General features: G+C 36.6%; 1 protein-coding gene across 1 annotated transcript in view; it reads left to right on the forward strand.

The window, feature by feature from the left end:
* LOC122360342 (glutamate receptor ionotropic, kainate 2-like) overlaps positions 1 to 20159 on the forward strand; it is a 102648-nt gene that overhangs the window by 43814 nt on the left and 38675 nt on the right. Inside the window, 3 exon segments of the mRNA XM_043260862.1 lie at positions 8715 to 8896; positions 17649 to 17702; positions 18184 to 18357. Of these exon segments, the coding sequence (XP_043116797.1) occupies positions 8715 to 8896; positions 17649 to 17702; positions 18184 to 18357 (410 nt within the window).

A 20159-nucleotide genomic window follows, 5' to 3' on the forward strand; every position in this document is an offset into this window, starting at 1 on the left:
AACCCCTGGTTGACAGGCTCTGTTAGAACAGTAGGCAGCAAGTGCTACCACAGTGAGGGGTACATATGCCATATGCCAGAGGTCGCCTCAGGAGCAAACTTGCCAACTAGAGGATATGCTGCCAGATTTCCCAAAGCGTTCACTCAGCCTTATTCACAATTCTGCACAGCAACAACACGCTATTATTCTGTGACGCCATGTTCATACAAATGTGGCCTAAATAGAGACCAAGGCACACTGCTTAGATTAAGCAAATATCTTTAACATTACTACAGCTTACACTGTAGGTTTAGGTAAACGGGTTCATTCACTGGCTGATTAATTCACTGTGAAGCCAGTGAATGGTGCAGATTGTTGAATTCCACGTGTGTTTTCTAAAACAATTAATAATGCTTCCCCCAGTCTGACAGACAACTAAAAGAAACTTGCACTGAACTGATCTTGAAAGATGTCAGTGCCTTTGTTTTGACTTAAGATGCACACCAGTAATGCTTTTTTCTAAAGCATGTTTATAAAAATTACTTAGATGTCCTAATTGAACCGTGGCCTAATCCTGGTTTAGGCTAAGCCCTGTCTATCAAACCGGGCCCATGTTTCACATATTTCATTGCATTTCATCCTTATTTTATATACATTTTAAGAACATATTGTTGTAAACAGTATAAGTTGGTTACAAATGATTGTCTTTTTGAGAGTTGCTGAATTATTCACTCAACCAATTGGTTCAAAAAATGCCAAATCATTCTGGAACAAAACAAGTGACACTGGTTCAAAAAGTATTGAATCCCATTTACGCCATATATGATAATTATGACCTTAAGAGTCATAATTATGAGATTTAAAAAAGAGATACTGTGAGGTACTAAGTAATCATTTAGAATTAAAAAGAGCAAAAAATGACATGCTAAAGGCAAAAAAATTCTAAATACTAAACTGGGGAAGTATAATTATGACATAAATGCAGTTTTGAACCAAATATAAGACTATGTTTTTTTTCATGGTAAAAAAACACAGTTGTCTTAAATTTGGGGTCTAGACTTTGACATATCAACAATACGCTCAAAATAATAGGTGGCACCAAATAAGAAATACATACCTGGTACCTGGTACAGAGTTTCGGTTAATAAAGCTTAATATTTCACAATTACTACAAGTATATCACTTCAAAGCAATACTAATATGCTGGGAGATTTGAAAACTGGTGCTTTTGAATGTTAGCATCACGCATATCTTATCTAGGGGTTTTCAAAGTAGATTTATCTGGTAGCTCACGTGACATGCAATGTTGCATTGAGGTGTAACTATGGTTTTGACAAAACGGATCAAATCTGCGTAAAACAAAGTTGAAATGGTTGCATCAACAATGCCTTTTGATATTACTTTTACAGGTAGGTTTAAGGTTGGATTTGGTGTAAGGCATATTTTCAGCCTGTCCTCCAACAAAAAAACGACCCTATAGGTTATTCGTGCAAGTACCTTGTACGACCTATATTTGTGTTAATATTTAAGTTAAAAAAATGATCATTGTCAATCAAAATGTGTTTTGTTTAAATGCACTGGACTGTTTTAATTACTGAACTGTAATTAAAACATATTTTGATGAGTGTTATTAAATGCGAATTACTCGAATTACCTACCCGTTGCAAAAATCCTGCAAAATCATAAATTATAACGTATTATGAGAATGTGCGCTCTTGGGTTTCAATCCCATACGCGCATGATCCCGCCCCGTCTTATAACACAACGTTCTACAGACTCTACAGACAGTGGAGGGGCGGCGGCGCAATTATGAGTCGTAATTCAGGGATATATTTTTACGAGATCAGGTTGTGAAATTCGTAATATAATGCGTGTTGTAAACATTGCGAGTGAAAACAGAAATCAGCCGCAAATGTCACGTTAGCCTGATTTGCACGTCTGTAAGTGAAGACAGTACACATATTTGAAGACTACAAAAAAGATTCTACCGTTAATACAATTGCGGTAAGCTACTATGAGATGAAAAAAACATAATTAAGATATAAGGTATATCAAAAGTGTATATTTTTATATATAATTTCTGAAAAAAGGAGAGTCGTCTTATAATCAGGGTCATCTTATATTGAGATCAATGCGGTAGTATTTTTTACAAACCCATTAGTGTCCACAACACTAATTTTATTGCTTTAAAATTCTATCAGTTACATGTAATTATTTACTCGTGCTTTGAAAACTGTCTCAAGGACCACTGGCAACATTTGCAGCTGCCGAATTATATACCGAATTGAATTTAAACATGCAGATTTACGGCTAGAAACAAGATAGACAGTATGATGGACAGGATAATGGTTAAACGCTCAGACACTGATTCACTGATTCACAAGAGGTGGCCGTTCTGAGGCCTGCTTCAGAATCACAACAGAAGTCTTTCTTTCCACGCTGTACAACAACTTCATGAACGAATGCAAACAAGCAAATCAATAGCCATAATGGCATTCCCTAATGGCTCAGCTCTGAAATGGCAGAAGTGGACTGGCAGCCTGCAACGCAAAGCTCTGTCAACACTGCTCAGCTGTTAAATTCAATCTTGTGTTAGAAATGAATGGCAGTGCACACAGCATTTTTTTCAGATGTCATAGTCTTAAAAAAAAAAAAAGGTTCCAAGGGGTTTTTGCAGCAATGCCCTTTTGCAGCAAACACTAATAATTTTGATGTCCATGCAGAAACATTCAGTGTTAAATACTTTATTATTATTGGTTTGTAACTATTTAATTAACCTTTTTTTCGGTTCAATGGATTATAAAGTTCTCAAGGGAACTATAGATGCCTGTAAAGAATCTTCAGATACAACACATACGGTACAGTGTTTGACGAAGGAATGAAAAAGGAAGTTTAAGGTAGCTCATATATATATCAGTGCCGCTGCGCACAGAGTAAAATTTGCTCTATTAGCGGGATGTGTCATATAAAGAACTCTGATAATTTATACGTTCATATGCGAGTTGTCAAAGCAAATGCGAGCCGTCGAACATAGAATGTGTCTGCATTGCAGAAAACAAATGCTGTTAAATTATTAAATGTGTCAAGGGAATCGCATTAATAGGTTATCGTCGCCATTCGTGGCCTAACCGCATCGGCAGAGAAAGAACAGTGCTCGCAGACAGACATGCGATGAAAAGATGAACTGTTTCAAAAATATTTAAAGCCCGAAAGAAAAGATTTGTAGGTGTCCGCTGTGACATAGTCGTAAATGAATGTTTCTACCTGCCTCTGCAAAGACCCTCCTTCCGACAAGCACAGCGATTGGCCAGCCGACACGGTGCGTAGTGATTGGCTGAATAACACAAGTATGCGGTGGAAATGTAATTCCTCATACCATAATCGCGAGTTCAGCAGTCAAAATAAATGTAAGGTAGTTAATAATTTAGTAATTTTATCATCACTTCAGCCCAAAAGAGGAACAGAGACAGACGCTGTTCTCATATGTATTAGCAGTACACAAGCCACGATTGACTCCACTGTGATGTGAGTGACCCTGACTCTTTCTCTCTCTCTCTCACACACACACACACACACACACACACGCACAACACATTTTAAAACCCTTTCACACATGGCGCAGAATGCACTGCGCTGTGAAACCCATTCATTTCAATGTCTTGCACAGAGTCAGTGCAAAACTCACATTTGAACAGGAAATAGCAAATACTTAACAACACACAATCTACGTACACACCCCACCTTTAAGATAAAATAACAGACTTTGCATTTCAGCAACGTATAACCTGCAAACACTGGATCGACATTTATATATTTTTTTAAGATAAAATAACAGACTTTGCATTTCAGCAACGTATAACCTGCAAACACTGGATCGACATTTATATATTTTTTTATTAATTTTAAGGTTAAAAACAAAGCAATAAGACATATACAATAAAACAAAAACGCTAATGAAATTATTACAATGCTCTATATTGGTCAGGTAGGTCTATCTGTAGTCTTTACCTATGAAAACTACAAAAATAAAATTATCTAATGTCATCTAATGTATCTCTGCATAGTCTTCAATATAAAATAAACAATTACATCGATACAGTATCCTACAGTTTCACATTAACCCTTATACTACGCTTTATTTTGCTCACTCTGATCTGTCGATATGTTTTAGTAGTGTGCAGATAATATAGCAAAACAAGAGAGACACTTTAAAGAACTCAACATATAATATTATGTAGGTATCTCCTAATATCTCACCCAGTATTATAGTCTATTGGAAGTCCTCGAAGTCATATGATGGCTTTGTGTGAGGGACAGACTAATTAATTATAATTCAATAAAAATCTCGACTCTTCAATCTCATTCAGTTAACTTCAGCTGCTATTGTAAGACTCGGAATATTGCCCGTAAGTCATATGAAATGCATTTATGATCTTTTTTTTGGTAATAAAATGCCTTCTAGAATAAAAGACCTTTGGGCCAACCTCACATTGGCTAGTGGCTATTCGATACATCAGCACAAGAAAGGAAATTGCGTTCATCAAACCATTTCATCCGTTTCAATTTATTCTGCCTGAGTGCACCAATCCAGTGGTGCTTTTCATAGCCCATCATATGCTCTAACAGTGGCCATGAGATTGTTTAGACAGCTGCAGTGCCACGTTTCCAAACAGGCGTCATTTTTTAGGGCTTTACTGTAATGTCCTAATAATTGCTTTGATAACTGCCGCTTTGAAACCGCCATTTTTATTGCTACGAAATAATTCATAGTCTTAATATCATTTTAATGCAACCATTGTAATCTGAGCCTCTTTGCTGCTTATGTGCTAAATTTAAACTAATAATGCGCTTTTAAACGAGTGGATGATTATGCCTGGGGCAAAATGATAGTTTAATTTAACCTAAAGATAATTTCATTCCAGCCAAATCCTTTAAAGATCCCCCTCCCAAAAACGGCAGGCTAAAAACTGCCAGCGACTGTTAAAAAAGCCAGCATCTAATGCGAAATTAGTCGAACAAAATGCATAAGAATACATCGGATATCCACTCACAGATATTCATGCGAGGTTTCATTGCTATATCACAGCCAAGTCGGTTCTTAACTTACCAGAAGGGGCTTTTATCCTCAAAGGATGAAGTTTTCAAATATCCTTCCAGATCTCAGAATGCTTCTGATATTAATGAGAAAACGTGGGTGTAGAAGTTTCTTCAAAGTGTAAAACCTTTGCATTTTGTCGTGCCTGTGACCTGATTTTAATCTCAATCAATTTGTTCCACGCATTTAGCCACGGATAAATACAGTCAAGGCTACATTAACCTTGACCTTCCCGTCTGAAGCGTTCAGAGCTTTGAGTCAGAAGTCAGCTTTCACGTTCCTCTTCAATTAACGCCAAAGGGAAGCAGCATTCATCTCACATCACTATAGCTCATAGCGGCACTCTTCTGGAGAAGGACCAGACAACCGCAGAGGATTACAAGTCAGACAGGCCTTTTTTTTGGCAGGGAGCGCTTGAACGATGCAACCTCTCCACGGATATTTATTATGGGCTGTTATGGGGCTCCCAGATGGGTTTTGAGTTGATGAAATATATATGCTTTGTTAAATATGAATCAACAAACGGTTGGAAGGTATTAGACACAATCAGTAAAGATCACCACATGCAGTTTTTCATTTATGCAAAGGAATGGAAGAGCAAACCTGCCTAAAACAGTGACCCACGGGAAGCCATATCAGCTAGCATAAACATCTGATCAGCGCATACAAATTAAGTTAACCATGCTACAGTTCGCGCATTTTAAAAGCTGTTCATTTAATGTCATTATTGTGTATAGTATTACGTTTAATAACCCATTCGTTTTGATTGGTGGGCTAATACCCTCTCGGTTCTTGCATTTTCACATCTGCATAACAACGATGAAAAAGTAAAGTTAAGGTTCATAATTTCATTAACTGATAAGGAGCACACTTTTTAACTGTACTAAGACTAGTTGCTATGCAGAAGAAAGAAAGAAAGAAAGAAAGAAAGAAAAACTAATAACAAAAACATTACAGCAGGCAGATGGTTGGTCAGATTTTTGGGGCTTGTCTGCTGGTCAGCCTGGGAGATCAGATGGTCGACCAGCCGAATCAGCGAAACCGCCAGCTTGGTCAAGTTTCTTTTTTTCATTCAAATTGTGTGGCAGAAATCCTGGTTAAAGCTGGTCTTAACTTAGCTGGTCCAGCCAAAAACATCTTTAAAACCAACCCAAAAAAAGGAGATCAGCTAAGAGCACTAAACACGCCAAAGACTTGTGTTGAGCAGGATAGTAAATAAAGGTGGTAATACGTGCTAATTGTTAGCTAGCGATGTTTGCATAATGGTAAATAAACATTTGTAGATTAATTCACTTGCTTTGTGTGATGAGCAACCCGGGCTCTTTGGAAAAACTTGCCTGAGGTGACATTTCTGCAAAAAGGTATTAAGTTGCTTCTTGCATGTTGTTTTAAAAGTGCATTCAGCTTTATCTGAAGTGGTGAGTGGTGCTAAAAGTCTTTTTTGTGTTTGAAAAGAACATACCGCCTTCACTAAAACCTAACAATCATGTATATATATATATATATAATATATATATATATATATATATATATATATATATATATATATAAATAAAAAATATTTTTGCATTGAATTTGTATATACAGGCAAAAATGTAAGTAAAGACATGAGACACAGCAAAGAAAATACCAACATAGACTCACTGAATAATTGTAGACTAGACATTTTGTTTCCAAACTGCTGCAATATGTAATTATGGACCACAAAACCCGTCATAAGGGTAATTTATTTATTAATTTTTGTTAAATTACAATGGTTTGTTAGGACAATACAATATTTAACTTGAGATACATCTGTAATGGGGATGACGAGACCAGAGACACACGGATCCAGCTGCAGGGCTTTTATTTTGACAGAAGTGGTCACAAACACAGGATGTGTCAAATAATGGCAGACAGGTAAATCAAAGGCAAATGACAAAACAGTCCAGTTTCGGTATTCGGTATTCTATAAGGCTAGGCAAAGAGAGAGATAATCCAGGTACGCATCAAAAATCCAGACGGGGCAAACAAAACCCAGATGGCAAAATGAAAGGCGTAATCCAAAAGCAGGCAGAAATCAGAACACAAGAGAAAAAGACAAGGCAGAAACTACGACTAGACTAGACTAGACTCCAAAACAGGAAATGGCTTTGTAAAGCAGCTATCGCTAATAGTGATACATGCTGAACAATACTCGGCGATGAGTGACAGGAAGTTCAATGCTTAAGTAGCGTGTGTTCGACTGGATACAGCTGTGTAATCAGGTGAGAGAGTGTAATTGAATGCAGGCGTAAACCAATCTGTGCAATGGAGTATGGGAAATGGAGTCCAGTAGTAATGTAGTGCAGTGCAAGAGCTGACCTCTGGTGGTGAGGGAATGGAAGTTCATAAGCTGAATTCGTGACAACAACTATTTGAAAACATGGAATCTGAGGTAGCAAAAAAAAAAATATATGTATATAAATACTGAAAAAATATTCTTTAAAGTTGTCTATATGAGTTCTTAGCAATGCATTTTACTAATAAAAAAAAGTTTTGATTTATGGTAGGAAATTTACAAAATAAATGTATCATACTTGCTGTATGAGCTACTTTGACTGGTTTTGCGGTTCAGGGTAGCATATGTGCAACAAACAGCATAGATTTACTTCCATCTGAACCCACTTCCTTACACTTTGAAAATGTTACAAAATGTGAAAAAACGTCAAAAAATCACATTATAAAAAGGAGAGATGACCCGATGAAGGTGGCCCTCTTTTGTGTCCATGCTTTGGTGACACACTGAGTAGAGTTCGCAGCACTGAATCGTAAAATTAAAAACGGCGCACATCACAGTCCTGTGGCATTTGGGACAAGAACAATGTGGGAACAGATTCAGGAAGACGCTAGCTCTATGATTTCCTGTTTGGTTTTGAATAGTTGAGTAACTAGGAAGATATAAATCCTCTATTGTGTGAAGTAAATGAGGGCGATGGGATTTTGGGGGCAACCTAGATATCATTTTTTTTTCAGCTGATGACCTTTTGAAGTGGGAATGTGATGTTTCATTACATTAGGAGGTGGCATTTCATTGACAGGAGTGTCCAACATTTCACTGGGAAGCAGTTAATAGAGAAGAGAACAAGAGAGCTGGAAGAGAGATAGATAGCAAGGGGCCATGCAGCTTAACAATTTCATTTCCCCCCCAAATATTATGACTTTAAACATCGTACGGCTTTCTTATGTTCTTCTAATTAGAAAGATAAGGATTAAATGAAATGGAGCTTTTATATAGATGGCTCCGAATGATATTTCTGATGCTACGGTGTACATTTAAAGGAATACTTCACACCGTAATTACAATTCTGTCATCATTTAGCATAGCTTAACGATTTTTTTCTTCTTCTTTTTTTTCTGATTGTTCAAACCGCGCTCCTCCACGAATAAAGGAAATAAACAAATATCGCTCGTCACATTCAGACTTGTCACGGCAGGTTATTTTCGCGACAATATAAACGATGCTTGTCCATTTGTGTTCCGCGAAAGGAAAAAAAATGCCTTTCAACATCAGGGTGAGTAAATGATGACAGTATTTCCATTTTGGGGCGAACTATTCCTGTAATTCTGTAATAGCCTTATTTATATTCTCTCTCCCTCTCCGTCTCTCTCTCCCGCTTAGGTCTGATTCGATTACAGGAGCTCATCAAGGCTCCATCTCGTTACAACATCCGATTAAAAATCCGGCAGCTACCAGCAGAAACAAAAGATGCCAAGCCCCTTCTTAAAGAAATGAAACGAGGGAAAGAGTTTCATGTGATCTTTGACTGTGGTCATGAAATGGCAGCCGGCATCCTTAAACAGGTGAGTCACTTTTATTATCTGATTTCATACCGAAGATTACAAAGAGCGATGTGGAAAATGATTTAAATGAACTGAAATAATTCGTATCACTTGCCACCATGCGATGAAAACAGAATTCACCGTATGCATAATTTTGATTCCTTTCATACAGAAAACTAAAGCGGGTTCTTCTTCTAATCAGCTTTCCCCCCTTTCTGTTATACGAAGATTGCATTCGAAAAATGTGTTTCTTCATTAGTCATGAGGCCGCATCTCGTGCCTTTTATGTATAGATTTTTATTGTTTTACCGTCATCCCAGACTAAGACTCTCGGTCTTATTATTAACTTTGAAAGTATGAAAATCCATCACAAAATATTAAAGTTAGAAAAAGAAAGTCGTCAGAAGCAAAGGTTAGTGAATTTGCTTATCGAGAATATGAGAATGTCAGTCATGTGAAATATGACGAATGCGGTTGTGTGAAGTAAACAAAGAAAAAAAACACCGTTTTCGCCACATGATGCTACTAAACTGATATTAATCGCGAGAAGGCAAAACAAAGTAGCGATAATATGTTTCTACAGATCGTACGGTACCTGCATAGACAGCAGGCACGCATCAGAAGGCACGCATCTTTGGTGTGGAACTGAAATTCTAATGTTGCGTAGAATTATTCATTTTAAGTACAGAGGATCCTGCATTTTAGCAAACGCGAGATGCTCGGTGTCGAGCAGGGCAGTGGTTCGGTGGAACTTTTTGTGTTTATTCTGCGAGCGGGGGACTGAAGAACTCCCTAAATGCTGTAAAGACTCTGTGTTGCGTTGTATTGTATTGCACTGTAGAGAATTTAAGCCTCTTCAAGCAGAGCTTCAGGCACAATAAGCTAAAAGCTTATTGAGAGTTCACGTCAAAAACTAGAAACAATTTCTCAACAATTTTCAGGGTTCCAACTAGCGCTAAGCAGATCAACAAAACCTGTTTATCTCAAGACATTCACAAGTGCCTGTTATAACAGTCTCTTGAGACCCAGGTATAAACTTTGTTATTTTTTTTTTTTCTGTAGAAGACAATACCTTTTAGCAAATTTCTCTAAAAAAAAACATGTCAAAAGTACTGTAAAGAGTCTTTTGAGACGTACCGAATGTTTGAAGTAATTTATTATAAACAAAAAATGATTGTGTTAAATGGTTTCTCCTAATTTTCTTAGAGCCAGTTTTTTAGGCGGTTAGGATTTCGTCTTTGACTCCTTAAATGAAAACGCTTCATTCGCAAATGTTTTGTAAATTTTGCAACTTTAGTTAAATTCGCAACTTTGGATGGAAACATAGGCCCTGTTTACACCTGGTATTAACGTGTTTTTGTCTGGGCATGTTAATTTAAAAACGTAAATAGTTATAGTTACTAGTTACTTTTCATAAATAGCAGTCAGCGTTCGCTCGAATTGATTTGCCGAAATCAAAAATAAAAGATGAGCGCCAGCCAATAAGATTGTCTTACGCGCATTAGTCCCGCCCACTACCAGAGAAACCGGCAGCTCTTGAATAACGAATCGTTATTTTGACAGGAAAATACAACAAAGTATATCGTTTGCATGTAGCGTGTCAAGTCTGCGTGTCAAGTTTACGGTACGTAAAATACCCATTTTAAAATAACATTCGAACAATATCATAATAAATTGTTAGTAACGTTAACTGCGTTGTAACGGTGGAAACAGTAAGTTTATGTTATTAAACAAAGAAGCTCCACAATGTGCTGTGCATGTTTATGTATGAACCTTTTCTGGTTATTTCGATCCAGCCGATGAAATAAGATCGCATAACTCTCGTATACTCGCAAAATAAGACCTTTAAATCTCATTTGACAGGTTATACTTAACGTCGTCCACTTGTGATCGGATCGACGGAAGCGCATGCGCAAACAGGGCCATAATAGTGATGATAGAATGAATTCCAAACTGTTTAAAAAATGTCTCAGGAGAACTTTATAAAGATTCAAATCCATTTTTTCGTTACACGCCAAGAACTTATTAATATGCCCACAACATAACATAATTGAGAATCGTCTTTGCACAAAGTTTGGGAAAACGAATGAAAGAAAGAATCAATCAATCCAAGCTAATTGTCCAAAATTGCTTTTCAATTGCCGCTCAAGTTAACTCAATCTGGAAGTGTATTTTTTTTTCTGGTCTTTCTAATACCAAAATGTGGCTTGCCTTTACGATTAGAAGCTGTGCTGATAATCTGATTTTATCCTCTCGTGAAGGAGAAAAAGTGCATGCGTTGTTGTTGACCTGTTAATTTATTGTCTCTTTTTTTTTTTTTTTGATCCTGTGCGCGAGATTGATTTGTGCACAATCAGTGAAGTGTACAGGTTTCATTGATTACCTATCAGAGAGTCAAGCTTACATGCTCCGTTAGTCAGTATGTTTGTATGTAATTAGCCAATAGGGTAATTCTCATGATGTGAAATGCCCTACAAACACCCTGCGCTTAACCACTGCTTTTCCTTATATCTACATTATGCTATATTTTACTTCGAAAATGATTCGTAAACGAAACAAACGTGATTGGAATGTTTTATAAGAAAGCACCATTTTAGTCTTTTAAGCTTAAATTCGCTAATGCTACTTGACATCTCTTTAATTATTTGTGAAACGTGCTAACTGTTTCCCAGTTTTTTCTTTCAGCGTAGGATATAACGCAATCTCATTTTAGCGGAAAGACCGATTAAATTAAGTTGGCCAAACAATGGATAAGGATATGCACCGCTAGAGTTTCGTGAATAGTCTCGCATTAGAGAAAGCCAAAGAGAAAACTGATATTTCAATGTGTGACTTAACTGCTAGAATTTTCGCCCAATTACAGGAATAATCAAATATTAAAGTGGGTATTATTCAGCTAGAGATTGACTCACAGACCTCCTTAATCAGTTTCAGACCACTGAAGTGATAATGAAGATACTCATTATTAGTGGCAGTGGATATATGCTTCTATAATGGGCAGCTCTCAGAGGGTTTGTGTGATATCCGCATTTGAAACTTTTGGCTTTGTGAAGTCGTCTACACTTTTGAACTTCATCAAAATCCGCTCAAGGGCTACAGAGCCATTATTTCCCAACCATATGTTTCACACAAGACTGAATTTAATAATTAATTTCACTTTGGGGCTGATGATGGCGATGATAACTGGGTCTTAGCGAGGATGTAATATTTCAGATATTTGGATCTGTCAGAAAAGTTATTGTTATCGTTGATCATTGCATCATTTTCAATTTGGTGTTCTTTAGCGTCATTTTATTTGTTAGATAAAACGTTAAGTTAGTCCAGGCTAGGAGCAATTATACTACATTTATGGCAATTTGTAGACTGAATATAGGACGTAAATATTGCTGCTGCACGCTTAAATGTTCTGTACAAAAGCTCTTTTCTCAGTAAATAAGAAATCACATTATTTCATGGACCGTGGGTTTGTTGTTGTGTCTAATATCATTTGAACTGCTCTGTCCACAATAACAGCCTCTTTGCGCTATCAGCATTACTCTTTTACAAAATACAACGTGATGAAATGTGCCACTCAAACTGTTAAGATCAGATTGAAATTTGCGCATTTGCACGCAAACTCTGACCCACGCTTAAAAAACTCTTTCTTGGAGTGATATGAACGAATAAAGTAAAAACAATGATTTTAAGCTCTTCTTCTCGATATACAGTGCATGAAGTCATTATGTGGAATTCAAACCAAAATTATTTGAATTTAGGTACGGTATATGAAGCGGATTGTACTTACTTTGATATTATGGCACAATAAGTCTAATGATAATAGCTTAATGTACAACTTCAGCTGCTTTCATGGAGGTGTTGATGTCATGTTTTATCTCCAAAACATTATGAAAAGTACCGCTATTTGAAGAATCGGCTACAAGTTGGTACTTTATTCATTTTCTTTTTAAAATACTTTGTTAGTCATCCATCCATCCATCCATCCATGCATCCATCCATCCATCCATCCACAGGACATGCTATTGTTCAGTAATAACCTGAGTAAGATATTTCACATAAAAATGTTTACATAAAGTCCACAATAGGGAAAAAGAAAAAGTTTACACGCCTTGATTCTTACTGTGAAGTTACCTAAATGATCCACACCTGTGTGTTTTTTTTTTTTTGCTTAAGTTGCTTATTAGCATGCACATTACATTAGCCATTTACTAGTGGTAATTAAGCACATATTAATGCCTTATTCTACATCCTTAATCATACCCAATATCTAAACTTAACAACCACAACTCTTAATAAGCAGCAAATTAAGAATTTATGGAGGGAAAAGTCATAGTTAATAGTTAACAAGTGTTACCTATTCTACTGTGTTTTTTCTTCTTCTTAATCATAGTTGTTCATGATTCCTTTGTTTGTTCTATTCTGCAGATAAATCATTCAGGTCCCAAATATTCTTTGGTTTTCTATGTTTTTTTTTCAACCCTTTCCAACAATGACTGTTGGATTTTAAGATCCATCTTTTCACAGTGAGGATCGACTTATATGGCAACTTTTATAGACGATTGAAATATTTACTGACGCTCCAGAAGAAAAAAAGCTATGCATTAAAGGGTTAGTTCATCCAAAAATTAAAATTCTGTTATTACTTACCCTCATGTCGTTCCAAACCCATAAGTCCTTTGTTCATCTTTGGGACACAGATTAAGACCTTTTAGATGATATGATTGTAATATCCTTGTTGTCTATGGAGGGCCAAAGATATCTTTATTTGTGTTCCAAAGATGAACAAAGGTCTTAAGGGTTTGGAATGACACAAGGGTGAGTAATTAATGACTGAATTGTCATTTTTTGGTGAACTAACCCATTAAAAGCCAGGGGGTTGAAAACTTTTGAACTCTTAATGCATCTTTTTCCTTCTGGAGCATCAGTGAGCACATGAACCTTCTGTAATAGTTAACACTTGAGTTCAATAAACAACAACCTGAATTTTGTATGATCCCTCTTATTTTGGTAAAATAATTATTTAGCAGTTTCTGCAAGGTGCATGTAAACTTTTGACTTTAACAGTAGATAGCCTTTTATCTCCTCGAATACTTGTTTAATTCCTCAAGAAATGTATTTCTTTTCCACAAGAGGAAGCTTGACTTTCATTACATTTTTATGTACCTATAAGCATTTGGGTTGGGTTGGCACAGCCAGAAACATCAGACTGGACTTCCTCTATATTTTACCGTTATGAGTCAGTAATGTACTAACTGGAAAAATTGCGTATTTGTCTTCTGGTGTTTAGGAATGGTATAATCCATCACAATACCTTCATATTACTTCTCTATGACTGCAATTTTCATAATACGAGCACTTTAAGAAAGTTCAAAGCTATAATGATCTAGATGGTGTCCATTTTAATTTGTTGCTCTACCGCTGGCTATCCTACCGACAGTTTTACTTACTAATGGTGTGAGTGTTGCTGGCTCATCGAAGTGTATATGAGTTTCCACCAGCAATCTGTAGATTTCTCCTGGAGCTTTTCCAGTCCACCTGGACACAATACCACCTGTTACTAACAGCGCTAGACCACACAACAACAAATGTAATTACTGACCTGACCTCTACCCATTCTAATCACCCTCGCCAGGCCGACAGCGGTAATAACGTGTGATTTATAATCATTCTAGCAGTCTGAGTGTGTATCACACACACACACCTGTGTCACACCGCAGCTCCTGGTAAGACAGCTGAAGTTATCACAGGGTGAGCAATGTTAAAGACGTCTATTTCCATCCGGCGCACAGCGCAGGGCACAATTAGCTCACGTGCTAATACAGGATCTCGTCTGTAATGCAGCAGCTGTTGCCAGGCGCACTTGAACGGGGCCGCCTCATGTATGTTTCACATCGCCCTGAAGTGTGCACTAAATAGAGCGAATGCAACAGGCTGACACTCGGGTTTAGACGATTGTTGTTCCAACGTTTAGCAACACAACAGCTTGGCCCATAAATTAATTATTGTTATGGATTGAGTTGTCTGTCAGTCTGCGAGAGATGCCGCGTGAATGCGTGGTTGGGTTGGCGTGGGAACCCGAGCTCATTACAGCTATGGAGACAAACAAGCAATGAGCAAAATAAAATCCCATCTGCTCTTTTTTTAAATACGTTGTCTTTTCCAAGAAATAGAAGCTGAGTTTAGTGTTTTAAAACACTCTTAATGTATATCTGCTTTTTTAATGAACTTATTAGTATTATAATAATTATGTAATAGAATTTCTGCTGCTAAAACTTAGTTGGCTTATTATATAATTTATTAAGTTCTTCTCTCCTTCCTTTTTCGTTGTTTTTGTTTCAAAAATGACAATTTTATGTGATATAAAAATCTTAATGACAAAGCACTCCTACAAGGAAAAAATATTATTTATTATTAAGATCTTGTCATATATATATATATATATATATATATATATATATATATATATATATATATATATATATATATGTATATATATATATATATATATATATATATATATATATATATTTTTTTTTTTTTTTTTTCAGTGTGCAAACCACAAAAATGACCACTGGTAGCACTTTATTAGGGAACATTATTTACTATGGACTAGAAACATATTAGCAAGGACATTACCTGAAAGCCACACTAAAGTAAATGCGAAGTAAAAAATGCAGAATGAAAAAAGAAAAAAAAAAGTTTATATGCAGTTTGAGCAACGTGTTCTGTTTTAACCTTCTTTCATTTTGTATCTTTGGTTAAGCGTGAGAGGCACTTCGTCTGGTACAGTATTTAGTCTCTTTACAGAGAAGAAAACATTAATGGAATCTGCATCTGAAGTGGCATTTACACGTATTCACAAAGTTTAATGTAGCTCAGATGGCACATGGATGCATTTAGTCTGCAATTACTGATACAAACATGCTTTTTAGTTTTTAGGTTTTTTTTTTAACAGTGATGAATTTTAAAATGATTGAAAGTGTAAAACCACTAGGCGGTAGCAAGTCTCCAAGTGAGTTGCTGAGATTCGAGCAATTCATTCACACAGCTGATTCAGTCGGGAATGAAGTCATTGAATCATTCCCTCAACAGATCTTCGTTCTTAACAGAGTAACACCACCTAAAATACTGCAACAAATTACTATTATTTCATTATATTATACCACTACATATTAGTAGTATATTAGCTGTTTATTAGAAGGTTACATATCAAAGAGTACATCCTTTTACATACCTTATAACCTTATACATAAACATAACTACTACAAATTAGGAGTCGAATGAAAGAAAACATTTTGTTAACCACGAATATGTGTTTGCTAAATTTAAGCGTCGCCAAAATGTTTTTAGCATCTGAATTCAAGGTATTTGTGAATTCTGCAGTCAGAACTGCCTCAGCTGCTACTTACAGGCAATACATCTCGCCAAAACACACTAACCAAGGGCAGACGGCACAGAATGAGCTATGTGCCAGTTACAAAGGACACAGTCTTGCAGTCAAAGAAAGCTGGACCGAGAGCAGCTGAATGCATAGGTTTTGAGACGTGTTTTTCAAGGTTGAGCTATGCATCACAGATGGTACCAAGACATCCAGTGGCCAAAGATATCCAGCTGTACGGTGGTTCGGAAAAGCGTTGGCCCCCTTCCTGACTTTTTAATTTTTTTTTTTTGCATGTTTGTCACACTTTAATGTTTCAGATCATCAAACAGATTTAAATATTAATCAAAGATAACACATGCAAACACGACATGCAGTTTTTAAATGAAGGGAAAGCAAAATCCAAAGCCGCACGGCCTCGTTAAAACATTACTTAAAGGTGGTGTATGTAGGATTGTCACCGAGCGGTAGAACTAGGTATTGCAGTCCAAATTCAAAATAGGCCCCTCCTACTCAGACTTGACGCACACGCATGTTGCCAGATTCCCGCTGAGACTCTTTTCGTTTGCCAGCTTCCATTACTGAAAAGAAATACGCTGCGTTTTCACCCAACCGGCAACCTGTGGCGCCGAAACACGATTGGGTAAAAATAGCGGTGGTTTTCACAAACCAAATCAGAGGCCGACATTCTGGGCCGGAACGCACATTTTCAAAGAATAACAGACTGTAGCATTGTTTTTCAGATAAAGAAGTATGACAAACATGCAAAAAATAGAATAAAAAAATCTTGAAGGGGGCCAACACTTTTTCACACCGCTGTATGTAGGCGTACATAAATCCATATTAAGAGAACATGTTTTGTGCGAACGGGCCCTGAATGTACCATATTGCTGTGGACTTCCTAAATAAAAATAAAACATTGATTTTTAAAGACTTTTTAAATGAAAGTGCTTCACTGAATGATGTAATGTCTTTCACTGTCTCAGATATCGATTTGTTCATTGGATTATTTTGCATGTTGTGTAAACACACTAAAATATTTTCTAATAATATATTACAATACTAGGTAAAACACATCTAGACTTTTTAAAAGCAGATGGGTTTGTTTAGAGGTATAGCACAGACTCCGTAGAGTGTCACTCTGTATTGTATTTATGGGCATTGAAGAGAGCTCAGGGTATTTCAGGGTTTAAGGAAAGATAGACTGAAAGCTTCAAATGATTTCAGCTCTCAGCATATAAAATTATTACAAGCCGCAGAACATCATAAACAAGAAATGCCATTATTTTCACCCCGCCTATCCTTCGATTCAGTGATAAATTGCACATTTTCAGAGAATAGCGTTACTGCTCCCTTGTCTCAAAATGGTTTCGTTCATGCTTCTCAATGTTTTTTCAGGCTCTTGCCATGGGAATGATGACAGAGTATTACCACTACATTTTTACTACCCTGGTAAGTTATGTATGAATCTTTATATTATAAATCGCATTCAAAACCACAATGACATTCATAAAATCATTTGGGAATCAGGCTATTATATTCCCTAAGTAGGAACAGAGAAGCTTTTTTTATTCTAGTGCTGTTTTCCATTTTACTGTCAAGAAAACATTCTATTATTATTTTAAAATGTCTTTTCCCTATCCCATTTGCAGGTTTAAAATAAATATATATATATATATATATATATATATATATATATATATATATATATATATATATATATATATATATATATATATATATATATTATTGGGAAGTATTTATGTTTAATTCAATACAATCATTTATACAGCAGGTAAATGTAATAACTTTTTGTATCAATAGGAAAAGCTGTCAGATAAAGGAAGGAATATATATTGCAATTATTTCATGACTGGTAAAAGAACCCCACTAGTATTTTGCGTTTTAGGGTTTTTTTTCTCACATTTTTCAGGATCTCTTCGCGTTGGATGTGGAGCCCTATCGCTACAGCGGGGTCAACATGACAGGATTCCGGATCCTGAACACGGAGAACAGCCAGGTGTCCTCCATCATTGAAAAGTGGTCCATGGAGCGTCTGCAGGCGCCCCCTAAACCAGACTCTGGCCTGCTGGACGGTTTCATGACAGTAAGCTGCTTTTACAGCATCTTATTGAGGCCATCTGCCTTTGGTTCCATCACGTGACAACCATACGCTGTTTTAAAAGCAGCACTTATTTTATACATTCTCCGAACGTTAGATAACAACACTACCAGTTATTAGAGTTTGAGATATCTGCTAACACTTAACACTTTTTATGGTCCCCCAAAAGACATTCTGCTTTGCAGGTACGCCAACTTATTTCGCTAACCCTAGCGCTAATGCGTTTATACCTGACCAGTTTATCAATACTCTTAATACAGATTTAGTTGATACGTGGTTGCAAAGTTGCTTATAGTTTGATAGAACATCTAAAATGGCCCATCGAAAACATTGTTTCTCACACATAGTAAACGGAATTGAAATAAAAAGTAACCTCAAACATTTTAGTGCATACTATACACGCCATTTTTATCCTTGCATTTAATTCGTTATTTATTCCAAGTCATTTTGGTTCGCCGTTTTCAAGGATGAGGTCATGCTGGCACCTGTTTAACTTGGCTCGACAATGTGACAGATGAATTTGTGCCAAAAGAACGATAAGTTTGACTGCTAACTACGCCCGATTAGTATTTAGCATTTAGCGTAACGGAGTAGAGCGGGGAAGGAAGCTCAGACGGATTTTGGTGGTTATTGTTTCAAGTCTCTCGTCTGCTATTTACAGTAGTTAAGTCATCAGAAAGCACGGTACGAAAATACAGTCAAGGTGATAACAGTAGAGTTTGTTTTTAATTGATGCTGCGGGAAGTTGTTTGCTCTGTCTGCGTATAGCACTACTCCCCAGAGAACTTGAACCCACAACCTGCAGGGTACACTGCGATCTGAGGCGTGTGTGATAAACAGGGACTCTGCTGTAGTGATCTAAAAACCGTCTGATATCAGCACACTGGCAGTATCCCAGTTCTTCCTCAACAGTGGCTCTCCTATCCGGGAAAAGGGCCAAAATATGAACTCACTAGAGGCTGGGTGAGACGGAAACAGAGGAAAGATGAGAACTCGCATGCCAAAAGATCTAACCTGCCAAAATAACTCTCATGGGACACAACACAATGACACTTCATTGGACTCGTTCCTTTATGTCCTGTTTAGAGAGAAATTTACCCAGCTATGATGAGTGAAGACTTAGATTCTGTCATGATTTACTCACGCTCATGTCATTCCTAACCTGTCTGGCTTCTTTGGTCTGTGGAACACAATAGGAGATATTTAGCAGAATGCAAGGGCCCCCGTGGGTGCTTAAAGTCATGCCTTTTAATCGCTTTTATACATTTATGGTTGTTAAAAGGCTCTTAAATGATAATAATAATGTTGTTTGGGCTCATCATGGAGCTTATTAAAAGTATGCCACCGCTTGACTTCCCAATCAACTCCATTATTGTGTTGATTTGTAATATTTTATTTGTTCAGGTCTCTAAAAGGTCTTAAAGGGATACTCATTCTCGACTCATTAGAAATCCATAAGACTAAAAATGAAGATACGATATTGTTAATGTTCTCTTGTTATTTTTTTGTCTATCCATTAAAACTCCCAGCAAACAAACGTTTCAGGCATCGACAGATACAGAAAGACATTGTAAAAGTAACCCATATATGAAGAGGGGTTTATTTCGCTTTCGTTTTTTTCACGATGAACAGAGTTAATTATATATAAACCTTAATTGATGGACGTATATAGAACAAATATGGTAAATGAAAGCTGAGGTTTGTTTTCACATGTCAAGCAAGCGTGGCGTGCAAGTATTTGAACTTCTTTTTCCACACCAAACTGTTATTGCAGTGATTTCACATTA

The sequence above is a fragment of the Puntigrus tetrazona genome, chromosome 16 (assembly GCF_018831695.1).
Source record: "Puntigrus tetrazona isolate hp1 chromosome 16, ASM1883169v1, whole genome shotgun sequence".
In the NCBI taxonomy this organism is placed as follows: Eukaryota; Metazoa; Chordata; class Actinopteri; order Cypriniformes; family Cyprinidae; genus Puntigrus; species Puntigrus tetrazona.